The sequence below is a fragment of the Candoia aspera genome, chromosome 2, assembly GCF_035149785.1.
Source record: "Candoia aspera isolate rCanAsp1 chromosome 2, rCanAsp1.hap2, whole genome shotgun sequence".
Classification (NCBI taxonomy): Eukaryota; Metazoa; Chordata; class Lepidosauria; order Squamata; family Boidae; genus Candoia; species Candoia aspera.
The window spans coordinates 203,789,501-203,803,408 of NC_086154.1; the positions used below are offsets into that span (position 1 = coordinate 203,789,501).

General features: G+C 39.5%; 1 protein-coding gene across 1 annotated transcript; it reads right to left on the reverse strand.

The window, feature by feature from the left end:
* Window positions 1–1,231: 1,231 nt before the first annotated feature.
* Window positions 1,232–12,236, reverse strand: LOC134492560 (protein FAM240B-like). Its single transcript, XM_063296716.1, has 2 exons — window positions 12,091–12,236; window positions 1,232–1,340 (listed from the first exon to the last, which is right to left on the reverse strand). The coding sequence occupies exons 1-2, from the start codon at window positions 12,234–12,236 to the stop codon at window positions 1,232–1,234; spliced, it is 255 nt and encodes an 84-aa protein (XP_063152786.1).
* Between the last annotated feature and the right edge of the window lie 1,672 nt (window positions 12,237–13,908).

Here is a 13,908-nt window from a genome sequence, read left to right on the forward strand (position 1 = left end):
TTTAAAAATTTAAAGTTGTATTTAATCATTCCTGTACCTGTTTCCTGAAAAGTCAATTCCTCTGTGTTCAGTTAACCTTAGTGCTAGTAAGTGAGTAGACCTCTGTGGTCAGTGGCAGAATACAATCCCTTTCTACACTGCAACCCACAACATGATCCCGGATCTGCTCCAGAGGGAGATGAGTGGAAGGCTGCAGGAGCAGAAGTATAGAGTCCCATTAGGAACGGAAGCTTGCTCACATAATAATGGATTTAGCACTAAGGCTGCAACCCTAGGCAAAATGTTGCTCAGTTGTGATTGCAGTAAGGAAACTTGGGATATAAGCAAGGTTTGTTATATTGTCCCAAATTAGAAGGTATTAACTACATCCTTTGTATTTAATGTTTTGGTTCAGAGGTTGCTGTCGATATTTTATGTCAAATTTTGGTTTATGACTGTAAATAAACACATAATATTGGATTTAGCACTAAGGCTACAATCCTATGCAAATTTACGTGAGCCTGCAGCAGTCTAATGGGAACATATTTGAGTTTATTTGGTAGGCATAGATAGGGTTACACTGAAAATTTTTTTTTTTTTTAATTAATGGATGTGATGCTACATACCATCCTGACAAGCCAAAATACAAAAAAGGGTCACTTTTATTGTCCATTTACAGATAAGAATGTGCAGAATGGGGAATCTTAATATTTTAAATTACAGTTGGGCAAAACAGATATATCTTTCCATGTTTTTTTTAAACTGATATATTTGAGAGCTGAGATTGAATTCAACTTGGGGAAAAATAAATTCTGGAAGAAGTTTTATTACTCTGATGCATCCCTGTCAGAAGACTGTTAGTTTCATAAAACCGATGTTGTTTCAGCCTCAAGAATACCAAAGCATTTGACATTTCAAGATGCATAAGTAACTATATTAGCCAAAGTTAACCACTACATTCATTGATAATTGGCATAATAAAGAACAGTTTTCCCCAGTTAAAGACTACCGTGCTGTCACCTGTCAAATATAAGTAGATAAGACTGCAGATGAAACTTAGTAATACACGTAATAGTTATGACCAATATTCAACTGAATCCTTTTTTGGGGGCTGTTATCTGATAAAAAGTTTGCAAAAAGCATCCATGTTGTATCTTAATCGCTCATTTAGATGGCAACTGAATTTCTGTTCACATTCATAATGAAACATCAAGGATCAAAATCAAGTCTGGCCATATATTTTATATATTGGCTAAAAAGTTTCAATTGGAGACAGGCTATCCTGCACTTTGCCATTTTCACTGTTCTTCTGAAGCATCTTAATTTGATTTTCCAGTCTTAGAGTCCATTCATGTCGGAGCCTGGGAAGAAGGAACAGACATTCAGTGAGTCTTTAACTAAATGTTTTTGAAGACTAGTTCTTTAGTGTAGTGCTAATGCTGTCCCTTTTCTTTTATCACCAATGCACTTGTCATGTGTTAATTTAGCATAGGTATCTCTCTGGCCTTCTGCTTGGGATAAACGGAGAATACTAATGGCATAACTCATCATCAGAATGAAGCTTGGTGACATTGCTAAATTCCAGGGGAGTCAAACAACTGGGAAAATGCTGTCATTAGAGATACATGCTGCTTCTCCTTAGGGTATTCTCTGGATGAAGAATCAATCCAGGGCTGTCTCATAGGAAAAATTAATGTGCACGTATTGGAAATGACATCAAGGAAACTTGGGGAAGCAAACTCTGTTTATGGCACTGCATCGGCAAAACAAAACAAAAAAGAAAATCATGTAAACTATATGCACTCATTTGAATCAGGAAAATGTATTTTTATCAAAGTATTGATATGGCAACTTCCCACATACCTGCTTGGGCTATTAATGTGTTCCTTGTGTACAGAAAAGGTCTTAGTGAAAGGGAAAGATTCCTACTCACTATAAACACTCATATATTTGGCATTGCCCATTAGCCACTGCTCTCCAATGGGTTGGCAGAGGACCAATCTGGATGGAAGCATTCCACATGACGGGATGGAGGGATCAGAACTTCTGTGCACCTAATCCCTGGAATTTGGCTGTGCATCTGAGATTTTCAGTGCGTGTAGGAATAGATTGGCACTTCATTGCAGCAAAACATGCTTTTTGGCAAGGTACCCAATATTCTTTCAATAGTGATGATCATACATATGTTTGAAATTGTGATGAGAAAAGAAACACTAGGCTAAGCAACTACTGTGGTACATAATAATAAGGATGAAGCAGTTCTTGCCAGGTTAGTTTTCCACCTGAACTCTGGACATAAAATAGACAATATTTTAGGCCTAGGATGAGGTATCACATGAGTCCTTTGCAACCATTTGCCTTGCATACACTGAGGTAAAATTATATTGGGAAGAGAGTAAACAAAAACCTCCATTCCCATTGTACCTCTTTATGTAAGACAGAGGTAAGCAGTATGATGCCAAAGCAAGAAATACTTGCTTTGGCACTATGCAGGCTCCATATCCTGCCTGGATGAAATATAAGATCTGCTTTTAATTAAATAAAAAACCCAACCCCAAAAGAACACAGGAAACTGACATGTTTGAAAGCAAAGTGCCAGAATCTAACATCATATTTATTTACAAGAATGTTTCTGGACTTCACATGCACCCAAAGCTACTTTTATAAATGAAAATTGGTGGATGGTTGTGCAGCTAGGAATGTTCAAAAACTCAGATTTGGAGGTAGAATGATCTGTTTCCGTCTAGACCATGCTGAAGTAAACCCTCCAAATTGGAACAGGTGGAAGAGGTCCCCACGTGGTCTGGCCTTGAAAGAAGCCTGTTTCCTCTGGAACATCATGTCTGGGACACCTCAAATTGCTTCTGGTTCAGGGGATTTACTTCTAGAAACTAGTGAACTGGCCCCAGAATTTTGAGGGATGTGAGTTTTGCACATCCCTGATTGCAGCTTGGTGGTTTGTTTGAAAGTGTGGTTGGTTGCCTGGGAAAAAGGCATAACATAAACAGAGGTGGTAGAGAACATCCTGTTGAACTATAGGGAGTAGCAGAAAACAGCCTCATCATTTTATTTTTTGGTAAATCAGTGTTTTATGATTGCCCATACCCAACATGACAGCTGTTTTGTGAAGAACAAGGCTCCCTTGGCAGCCTTTTGTGAGGGAATTCATGACATGTTCTCATAATTCCGATTGTGCTTACCAGGCTGAAAAGGTTGTTTGTCCCTGCTGCAGAGTTTTAGTAGGACTCTGTGGTTTGAAAATAAAGGTCTGCTGAGGAATTATAAGTGCCTTTGGCTGAACATACAAGCTTCCTTGAAATTGGAAGTTTAGCTATTGCACAGGCACATTAAACCCACTTCAGACTCCTATGCGCTATATGCAAAGGTCTTCAGAGACCCTGTGTGCACAGACCCCAATGCACTTCTAACCTCAAATGTGCTGTCTGAACTTCTGCAGAGGGCTGTTATAATTGCTAAATATAGCTATTTGTTCTGTTGATTGATTCATTTAATGTCTCAGTACACATAGTTTGGCCTTTGATCTGCCTTGTAGCAAATGTGGTATTCTCAAATACCAGTCTAATCAGTTAATATTTTTTAATTCAAACCACACTCTTTCATTTTCCCTTCTCAAATATTCCTTACTAACTATACAATCCCAGGAGACACTAAGACTTTCATCTGCCCAGTTCGAAGTATACTTTTGAGGACTAACCAAAGATTGGTGAATGGAGCTGATGGGCGTTATTTAGCAGCCACTGAAATTTTGGATGGGAATTGATATATTTTTTTAAAAAAACAATGGCCTTGTTTATTCTTATTCTATCCAACGTGACCAGTGATTTCTTCCTAATCCATTGTGGCTTTCAGCTCGACATACAAATAGCTGTTTCATTCACCTCAGCAGTTGGGGAAAACTCGTCATCTTCATTGAGAACTCTTGTGCAGAGCTTCCCATGACCTTGAACTGAATAACTGGGAAGCTTTTGATCACAAGAAACTAAAGCCTAGCTACATGTTGTTGTTTATTCACTTAGTCGCTTCCAACTCTTCGTGACTTCATGGACCAGCCCACGCCAGAGCTTCCTGTCGGTCGTCAACACCCCCAGCTCCCCCAAGGACGAGTCTGCCACCTCTAGAATATCATCCATCCACCTTGCCCTTGGTCGGCCCCTCTTCCTTTTGCCCTCCACTCTCCCCAGCATCAGCATCTTCTCCAGGGTGTCCTGTCTTCTCATTATGTGGCCAAAGTATTTCAGTTTTGCCTTTAATATCATTCCCTCAAGTGGCTTTATTTCCTGGAGGATGGACTGGTTTGATCTTCTTGCAGTCCAAGGTACTCTCAGAATTTTCCTCCAACACCACAGTTCCAAAGCATCTATCTTCCTTCTCTCAGCCTTCCTTATGGTCCAGCTCTCGCAGCCATATGTTACTGCGGGGAACACCATTGCTTTAACTATGCGGCCCTTTGTTATCAGTGTGATGTCTCTGCTCTTAACTATTTTATCGAGATTTGTCATTGCTCTTCTCCCAAGGATTAAGCGTCTTCTGATTTCCTGACTGCAGTCAGCATCTGCAGTAATCTTCGCACCTAGAAATACAAAGTCTTTCACTGCTTCTACGTTTTCTCCCTCTATTTGCCAGTTATCAATCAAGCTGGTTGCCATCATCTTGGTTTTTTTGAGGTTTAGCTGCAAACCAGCTTTTGCACTTTCTTCTTTCACCTTCATCACAAGGCTCCTCAGTTCCTCTTCGCTTTCAGCCATCAAAGTGGTATCATCTGCATATCTGAGATGGTTAATGTTTCCTCCAGTGATTTTAACTCCAGCCTTGGATTCCTCAAGCCCAGCATGTCGCATGATGTGTTCTGTGTACAAGTTGAATAGGTAGGGTGAGAGTATACAGCCCTGCCATACTCCTTTCCCAATCTTAAACCAGTCTGTTGTTCCATGGTCTGTTCTTACTGTTGCTACTTGGTTGTTATACAGATTCTTCAGGAGGCAGACAAGATGACTTGGTATCCCCATACCACTAAGAACTTGCCACAGTTTGTTATGGTCCACACAGTCAAAGGCTTTAGAATAGTCAATAAAACACAAATAGATGTTTTTCTGAAACTCCCTGGCTTTTTCCATTATCCAGCGGATATTGGCGATTTGGACCCTAGTTCCTCTGCCTTTTCTAAACCCAGCTTGCACATCTGGCAATTCTCGCTCCATGAACTGCTGAAGTCTACCTTGCAGGATCTTGAGCATTACCTTACTGGCATGTGAAATGAGTGCCACTGTTCGATAATTTGAACATTCTTTAGTGTTTCCCTTTTTTGGTATGGGGATATAAGTTGATTTTTTCCAGTCTGATGGCTATTCTTGTGTTTTCCAAATTTACTGGCATATAGCATGCATTACCTTGACAGCATCATCTTGCAATATTTTGAACAGTTCAGCTGGGATGCCGTTGTCTCCTGCTGCCTTGTTATTAGCAGTGCTTCTTAAGGCCCATTCAACCTCACTCTTCAGGATGTCTGGCTCTAGCTCACTGACCACACCGTCAAAGCTATCCCCGATATTGTTATCCTTCCTATACAGGTCTTCTGTATATTCTTGCCACCTTTTCTTGATCTCTTCTTCTCTTAGGTTCTTGCCATCTTTGTTTTTGATCATGCCCATTTTTGCCTGGAATTTACCTCTGATGTTTCTAATTTTCTGGAAGAGGTCTCTTGGCCTTCCTATTCTATTGCCTTCTTCCACCTCCGCGCATTGCTTGTTTAAAAATAATTCCTTATCTCTTCTGGCTAACCTCTGGAATTTTGCATTTAATTGGGCATATCTCCCCCTATCACTGTTGCCTTTTGCTTTCCTTCTTTCTTGGGCTACTTCTAGTGTCTCAGCAGACAGCCATTTTGCCTTCTTGGTTTTCTCTTTCTTTGGGATGTATTTTGTTGCCGCCTCCTGAACAATGTTGCAAACTTCTGTCCAGAGTTCTTCCAGGACCCTATCTTCTAAGTCCAGTCCCTTAAATCTATTCTTCACCCCCACTGCATATTCCTTAGGAATATTAGTGAGCTCATATCTAGCTGATCTGTGGGTCTTCTCTAATCTCTTTAGTCTGATCCTAAATTGTGCAAGAAGAAGTTCGTGATCTGAACTACAGTCAGCTCCAGGTCTTGTTTTTACCGACTGTATAGATGTCCGCCACCTTTGGTTGCAAAGGATGTAATCAATCTGATTTCGGTGTTGTCCATCTGGTGAAGTCTATGTATAAAGCTGTCTCTTAGGTTGTTGGAAGAGAGTGTTTGTTATGCAGAGTGAGTTGTCTTGGCAAAATTCTATCAGCCTATGTCCTTCTTCGTTTTGTTCTCTCAGGCCATGCTTACCTGTAATTCCAGGTGTCATTTGACTGCCCACCTTAGCATTCCAGTCTCCTGTGATGAAAATAACATCTCTTTTAGGCATGTTGTCCAACAGGTGCTGCAGATCCTCATAGAACTGCTCTACTTCAGCTTCTTCAGCATCTGTGGTTGGGGCGTATATTGGATCACTGTGATGTTAGATGGCTTGCCCTGAATTCGAATTGAGATCATTCTATTGTTTGTTGGATTGTATCCAAGCACTGCTTTAGCCACGTTACTATTAACTATGAAGGCTACGCCATTTCTTCTGTGGTCCTCTTGTCCACAGTAATAGATCTGGTGGTCATTTGATGTGAAGTGGCCCATTTCAGTCCATTTCAGTTCACTGACGCCCAAAATGTCTATCTTTAGTCTTGACATCTCACCAATAACCACATCCAATTTGCCCTGGCTCATAGATCTTACATTCCAGGTTCCAGTGGTGTATTGATCCTTAGAACATCGGATTCGCCGTTCACCACCAGCACCGTCGGCCACTAGCCGTCCTTTCGGCTTTGAGCTAGCTGCGTCATCACGTCTGGGGCTAGTTGAACTCATCTTCTGTTCCTCCCCAGTAGCATTTTGACCATCTTCCGACCTGGGGGTCTCATCTTCCGATGGTATACCGACGTATCTCTGGTTGTACTGATCCATTTAGTTTTCACGGCAAGAATATTGGGGTGGGTTGCCATTACCTTCCCTAGGGATCGCATTTAGTCTGACCTCTCTGTCATGACCTTCCCGTCTTGGGTGGCCCTTCACGGTTTAGCTCATGGCATCATTGAGGTGCTCAAGCTCCAGCACCATGACAAGGTAACGATCCTTTGCTGAAGGAAGTAGCTTTGAGAAACAGAAATAGAAAGAACTATTGAGGTTGTAATACCTGTCATAGTATTATTTGGTACTCCTTCTCCCTCTTGTACCTCATGGTACAAAAGATGTCCTGGCAACTTCTTTTTTCTTCTGGGTCCCCATGATGTGATGTTATCTCACCCCCAGCCGACAAGTGATACAGCCTTATCCTTATCTCTAAGACTTATTGGGGCCAGATATGTACTTTAATTCAAAGGATCCTTAAGGTCAACATACAGTTGAAGCCAGAAGTTTTTCTTTTAGCTTTGATGGATAAACAGTTTGAAAGAAAATCTGGAACTTTTTTTTGTATATGATAACGGCAGCAAGACTTTTATATGCACAAATGTGAAAGGACTTACAAATTCCTATAGTGGAAGAATGGATGGTGAAATTACTGGAGCTGGCAGAGATGGCGAAATTGACTGCATTGATTAAAGAATATCATTTGTCTGTTTCTACTTGGAAACCACTTTTGGACTTTTTGCTTGAAACTGAAAAAGATGAAGTTTTTGGAATTTGATAATTAGGATTGTATAAGAATATAGAAATAATGTGTTTTATAGTTAAAACAGAACAAAAGGTTAATATATTTTTATGTTTGTGTCTGTGCTGAAGATGGTCAGAAGTTGCTCTTTTTTTCTGTCTTTTTATTTCTGCACCTTTAAGTTTGTTTTTCTTTCATTCTTTCCTTCTTCAATCTCTTTCTATTCTTGTATGTTTTACTTATATTCTGAAATTTAATAAAGTTTCTTAAAAAAAGTTATCCTTAGCTGTACCACTGTTAATCTAGTGTTTGCATAACAGTTTCTGTGGTTAGCTAGCTACAGAACAAGGGGAGCATCCAGAGAATCAAGATGTAGTTTTGTACTTTGGGAAGGATTCAGACAGCAGATGTATAACATCTACTATACTTCATCCGTTACATCAGAGGCAAAGTCAAGTGATCAAGAGTGAATGAAATCAGAGCCCAGCCTGTTCCCTCTGGTCACGTGTCAACCTCATCTACTGCCATCCTGCTGTTGTCTCCCTAAAGAGGTTTCAGGATGGTACAACGGTGCTAGGCTGTTCAGAAATTTTACCTCTCTGGCCTTCATCAGTTTAGTGCAAGGCTGAAATATTAAAATGGTGTGACTCTGACTAGTAAACATGCTGGATCTATTTAGTAGTAGTAAACATGATGAGACCAGCTCCCTGTTCATTGCCTCCTAAACAGAGCATGAAGAAATATTTGGAGTTTGTTGCCAAGAAATTAAAGGAAGGGGAAAGAGATCCTAAGTAAATAATGCTGTTTGTGACTTAATTCCCTTCATGAACCTGATCTCTCTTTTTTAGAAATGTTATTCAGCTCAGGCTACAACAGAAAATGGTTTAGAAGGAAAGATGCAGGAAGGAGTGTGGAGACTACAGAGTCCTGTGCCCAGATCCACCCCATTCCTGCTGCAGCTCTGTGATTGGCAGGTATTTTCCCTGCTGGAAGTGTAGAAGACAGAAAACAGCAAAGATGGGGGAATCAACCAATTGCTTTGGTGATCATGTGCTGCATATGCATAATCTCAGCCGAATTATATGTCATTAAGACAGTACAAAAAAAAACAAAACCGTAGAGGAGGGATTGGCTACAGTGACAGCAAATATCAGTGTAGTTTTCTGCTGGCTCAAGGATGGGTGTTTAACACTTGAACTCAATGGTGGGAAAAGACCTTTGGTGGTGGAGCTGCACCTCCAGTAGCTGCCATTGTTTTATTGCATCTTGTTAAGAGCAAGCACGTTGATGGCACTTGGAACTGGATGAGAAGTTTGCAAATCTGAAAGTTAGGAAGACCATGGTGAGATATACAGAACATTTTCTCCTCCTCTATCCTGCCTGAATAAAGGAGGAGCAGCACTAAGCACAGCAATCTAAGCTATTTCAGGGATATGCTAGTGTTAGTTAGTTATGTGGGTCCATGAATGAACCAGCTTATCTAGCTCTACTAATAAATTGTTTGCTATTAACAGCTGGTTTGCATCCTTACTGTAAAAATACGTTTCCAATAGATAATGAAAGCAAGGACTTTAATACTTTAGAGCAATGTTTCTCAACCTTGGCAACTTTAAGATGTCTGGACTTCAGTTCCCAGAATTCCCCAGCCGCACAAAATAGGGAGTTGAAGTCCAGACATCTTAAAAGTTGTCAAGGTTGAGATATACTGCTTTAGAGATAAAGCTAAAATCTAATGTACAGAAAATGAAGATTAGACTAAATAATCTCCAAAGGGCCTTCCAATTCTGTGATTCTAAGATTGGACTCTAAGTAAAAGAAAGCTGTTTAACCTTGTCAGATCAGGCTGACATATTTCTTTGTTAGATAATCATAAGTGCTAAATTGCCCTGGGAGTTGCTTATAACAGGCTGATATTTTGAATGGCTAGCATCCTCCAGAAGTGTTGGACACAATTCCCATACATACCAGAATGGGAATGGTAGTGTTATAAACTCATCATATTTAAGGGTATCAAGTTGGGAAAGGCTGAGCTAGTAAATATCTGAAAGAGGAATATGTTTTTACTTTTTAATTAGAGATGATATAAGGAACAAAGTATGCAACCATAGGCAACATTTGTTTAATAGGCACATAAGAGGGCCAGAGAACTGAATTTTGAATTAAGATAAATTAGCACCATTTTAGATAGTCAGCTATCTCCCTGGATTTTATGTAGGAGTAAAAGTTGTTAGATAATTTGTCATAATATTTTAAGCAGAATTATTTTATATTTACAACTTTCTTCCAAAGAAAATCAAATTTAAGGATGAGCCCATCACCAGTATTCCCATCCCACAATCCTTCACACAGCAGTCTGAAATTAATCCAGGATTAACTTCACCCCTAATGACTTTGAGGCATGGAAAGAAGACCATAAGACAACTAATACTTACTTTTTCTCCCTTCAGCCAAGAGTTGTATACAATCTATTTTGTAGAGTCCTTGGTGCTCTCTGAGCCTTGTTATTTTCTTGCAGACATTTCATTGCCAGACTAGGCAACATCTTCAGTGCAAAGAGGGAGTGGGCCTTGTTCTCAAGTACACTCCCTTGCCAGCAATCAACACCCAGATATGCAAAGATTAACACCAGGATTAACACTAGATGAACCGTCAAACAGCACAATACACCCTAATCAAGGAACTATTAACTCAGGCAATCAACCAAGCAGCAAACAACAGCCCAATCAAAGAACTCCCAAGGAGAGAACAACACCCCTACCAACACAAGCAGGGCAAGCCACAGTATATAAACTGAGAGCAAGGCCCACTCCCTCTTTGCACTGAAGATGTGCCTAGTCTGGCAATGAAACATCTGCAGGAAAAAACACAAGGCTCAGAGAGCACCAAGGACTCCACAGTTCATCCCTGAGCTACAAATATTCACTTCGATTGGTACAATCTATTTTCCTCTCCCTGTGCCACCCCCGGTTGTGGAATTACAAACACTTTATAGTTCCATTCCACAGAAATGAATACAAAATACATGGTGACATCCTCTTCCCATCCATATTTTTCAGTATCAATATTTGTATGCATTTTTCTGATGAACTGCCCCAAAATGTGAGAGGCAAAGTATAGAGGGGGAAATGGATTGTAAAAAATGCATGGAAGTCCTTCTGTGGCTCCCAAGCTACCCTGCAGCCATCCCTCAGTAGCACTTAAAAAACCCTGGTGATTTGTGAATGTAAAATGCTAGCATATTAGCAATTTCATAACCAGGCATCTTCCCATAGTTGTGATCCTAGTTAAGTGTTGTGGTTGTGGCTGGATTGGGAGAGAGTGGAGATAGGTTTTAAACATACAAGAGGAGAAAAGCTCCAGGAATAGCACAGTGAATCTGGGGAGAGGGAAGAGAGGATGATGGCTGGCTTGATTCCAGAAACTACGACATGAAGGGAGCCAAGAGTTCCTGCCAACAGCAAAACAATTTGCACATGAGTTCTACAAAGCTTAGTGTTTCAAAGGAAAATAGCAGCTTTGCTGCTATTTGTAATAAATAGAAGCAGAGTCCAAAATAAATCAACTTACTTCCTGAGTGCAGACAACAACATGAGGTCAATCAGATGTGGACCAGTTACCAAAGTGGTAGAAAGCAGTGGTATGGAATTGCCCTAAGTGTTGCAGACATGAGGTACGCATAACTACATTACAGTAGCTAAGAGTAAACCTATGCATATCTCTTTGGGAGTTGGCCCCATTTAACTTAGCGGAGCTTACTCTAAATATAGTCTGTATCACCACTTTAACTCACTGGATTGGCAATATAATTGGCATTTCTATTCTCTGGCTCAAGTCATCATGTCTGTGAAATAAAAGTAACCCTTTGCTAGTTGCAGCAAATCTGCTTGGAACGTACTTGTGGAGGGGACCCTCAGATACATTAATATCTAATGTCATTTATGTGCTTTTATTTAGCTAAGCTTATCTTGGAAATCTGCGCATTTCCTTCATGAAGTAATAGGACAACATTATTTTAATGTTGCCATCCTCCAGATGACCAAAAAATCATAGGATGGATGGTGATGCCTTGCAGAAATACAGAAAGGATCATCGGTGTGGATAAATGAATCAAGAGATGATAGCTTTGAGGAAAGGATAGTATATCAGCAATTCCACTGTCTGCCTTTAGGCTAGTGTATCTTGTATGTAAAGCATCCCAAAGATATACTTGTCCAGCTCTCCCAGGAATGAAATTCTGCCTTTCTTGGGCAGTTTGTTCTGTTTCTGAAGTGTATTGCTCAGTTGAACTCAAACTGAATAAAAATATTAGATGTATCCAGTTTGAAACCTGTGATGCATCTTTGCTAAGCAGATTGAATTCAAGGCAGATAAAATCACTCACTTATTTAAAGCACTTCGGTGTAACCGAGAATCTTCATCTTCTTTTTGCTTGGTGCATGTTTCAATTATTCTTTCCCAAAATTTCTTCAAGTGATGAGCATCGCAGATTACTATGGCCCGCCGGTTTGAGCCAATAGATCTGTCCATTTTCTGAAAAGCAAATCAAAACTGTAAAGGAGACAACGCTTTTCTTCTCAGACTGCTAAGAGAACAATCCATGTTCTAAGAAAATAACAAGTCCTTTCCTTGCCCCATTATAAAATGGCCTAAATAAAAGCCTTTGTGAAAATAATTTTCCTACATTAGATTCTACTTAGAAGAGCTATGATCTTTAAGCTACAGTTTTCCAGATCTGGTTTGACAAAGGATGTTGTGCTTCAGCAAACACCTTCTTAACTTTCTTCACAGAGAAAGTATCCTACATCTATATATTGTTCTATAAATACAGTGAGCTACACTGTGAAACAAATGGAAAATGGGCTATGCTACCAGATGTTGCTGAACTATAGTTCCTAACATCAGTCTTCACTGACAATGCAGAATGGATCTACTAGAAGTTGAAGTTCCCCTTCTTGTGCCTATGACTGTACATTCTTATTGTTCCTGATGGGTTTCTGGAAAATAAAATAATTTTCATGGTCCTTCTCACATAATCATCAAGGTGCATAACGAAAACTTGCTCATGACAACTTGTTTAGCACATTTAGTCCCTGAAATATTGTGTACGTTTTTTTTCCTGGTTCTTATTTGCTTTTGATATAACAGACTATTATTTTATTTCAGATTTTATTTCAGATTATTCACTTTGATAATTTTGAGCACAACAGAAGTTTTTACATCCATAAAGAAGAATAACATTATTGCTGCATTCATAAACAGAATAATAAATAAACAAAAATAGTTTCTTTAAAGCTGTTCTAATCTGGATTCAGTAGCAGAACATCCAGGGTGAATTCTGTATTAACCATTAGATAAAATATCATTAAAATAGTAAGAATACAATCCAATGGGTTTTTTTAAAATCCCTTCTCTGTTCTGAATATTTCATGAATTACTTGGATTGCAAGTAGATACTATTGTGCAGTAACAGTAAGTTACAAAATCGTGTAACATAGTCTTACTTCCTAACAAGTTTTCCTTTTGTTTTCAGCCTCCCCAGTTTTATATTTTTCTTTCCCCAATGACAGTCAACCGTCCCAGGCAATTAAGCATGTGCAGACATCAGCACTTCTGTAAAACTTGAGCTTCATTCAAACATGTCAATATCTCCCCCTTGTGTCTGCAAATCTGCCAACACTAGCCATCTGGTATCACTTGATCTGCGGGATACCTCCAGATTGAGGGCTTTTAGTACTGTGCCACCAGCTGAAGGGTTGCTCAACATTTCTGTTTTTTCTCCTCAACAAACTTTTTGTTTGGAAAGGAAAAAGATGGGAGAAATGTTGGGAAAACACAGGAGGGTTCAAGTTGGTGATGACATTATTTGGAACCTTAACCCTGAGCAAAAGAGGCACTGTTCTTGCACTTTGAAAAAGACCTAGTTCAGAAGTACCAACAGAATCATTTTTCTCCACAATCATTTGTGGCATTTGGGGGTATATGTTTCATTCTCTTAATCTATTCCTTGTTTGTGTTGCTTGTTCTTGTTTTTGTGGTGATTGCCCAAAATAATAAAATAAGTCCAGAAACATAAGAGAAAAGAGGAAATCTGTAATTCCATTTAAATTTTCATTCCCCATGAAAAACACATTAAAAGTATTCAAGTATGGCACTGTTTTTACCAAAACATCTACATAACAACTTTGGTTCGTGGTCTTAT

Bases quoted from the DNA above. Each gene is read 5' to 3' on its own strand.
- LOC134492560 (XM_063296716.1), bottom strand. From the start codon at position 12,236: ATGGACAGATCTATTGGCTCAAACCGGCGGGCCATAGTAATCTGCGAT. The intron at 1,341-12,090 runs GTGAGTGATTTT...CCTTCTTCCCAG, and splicing joins CACCGAAGTGCTTTAAATAA to GCTCCGACATGAATGGACTC.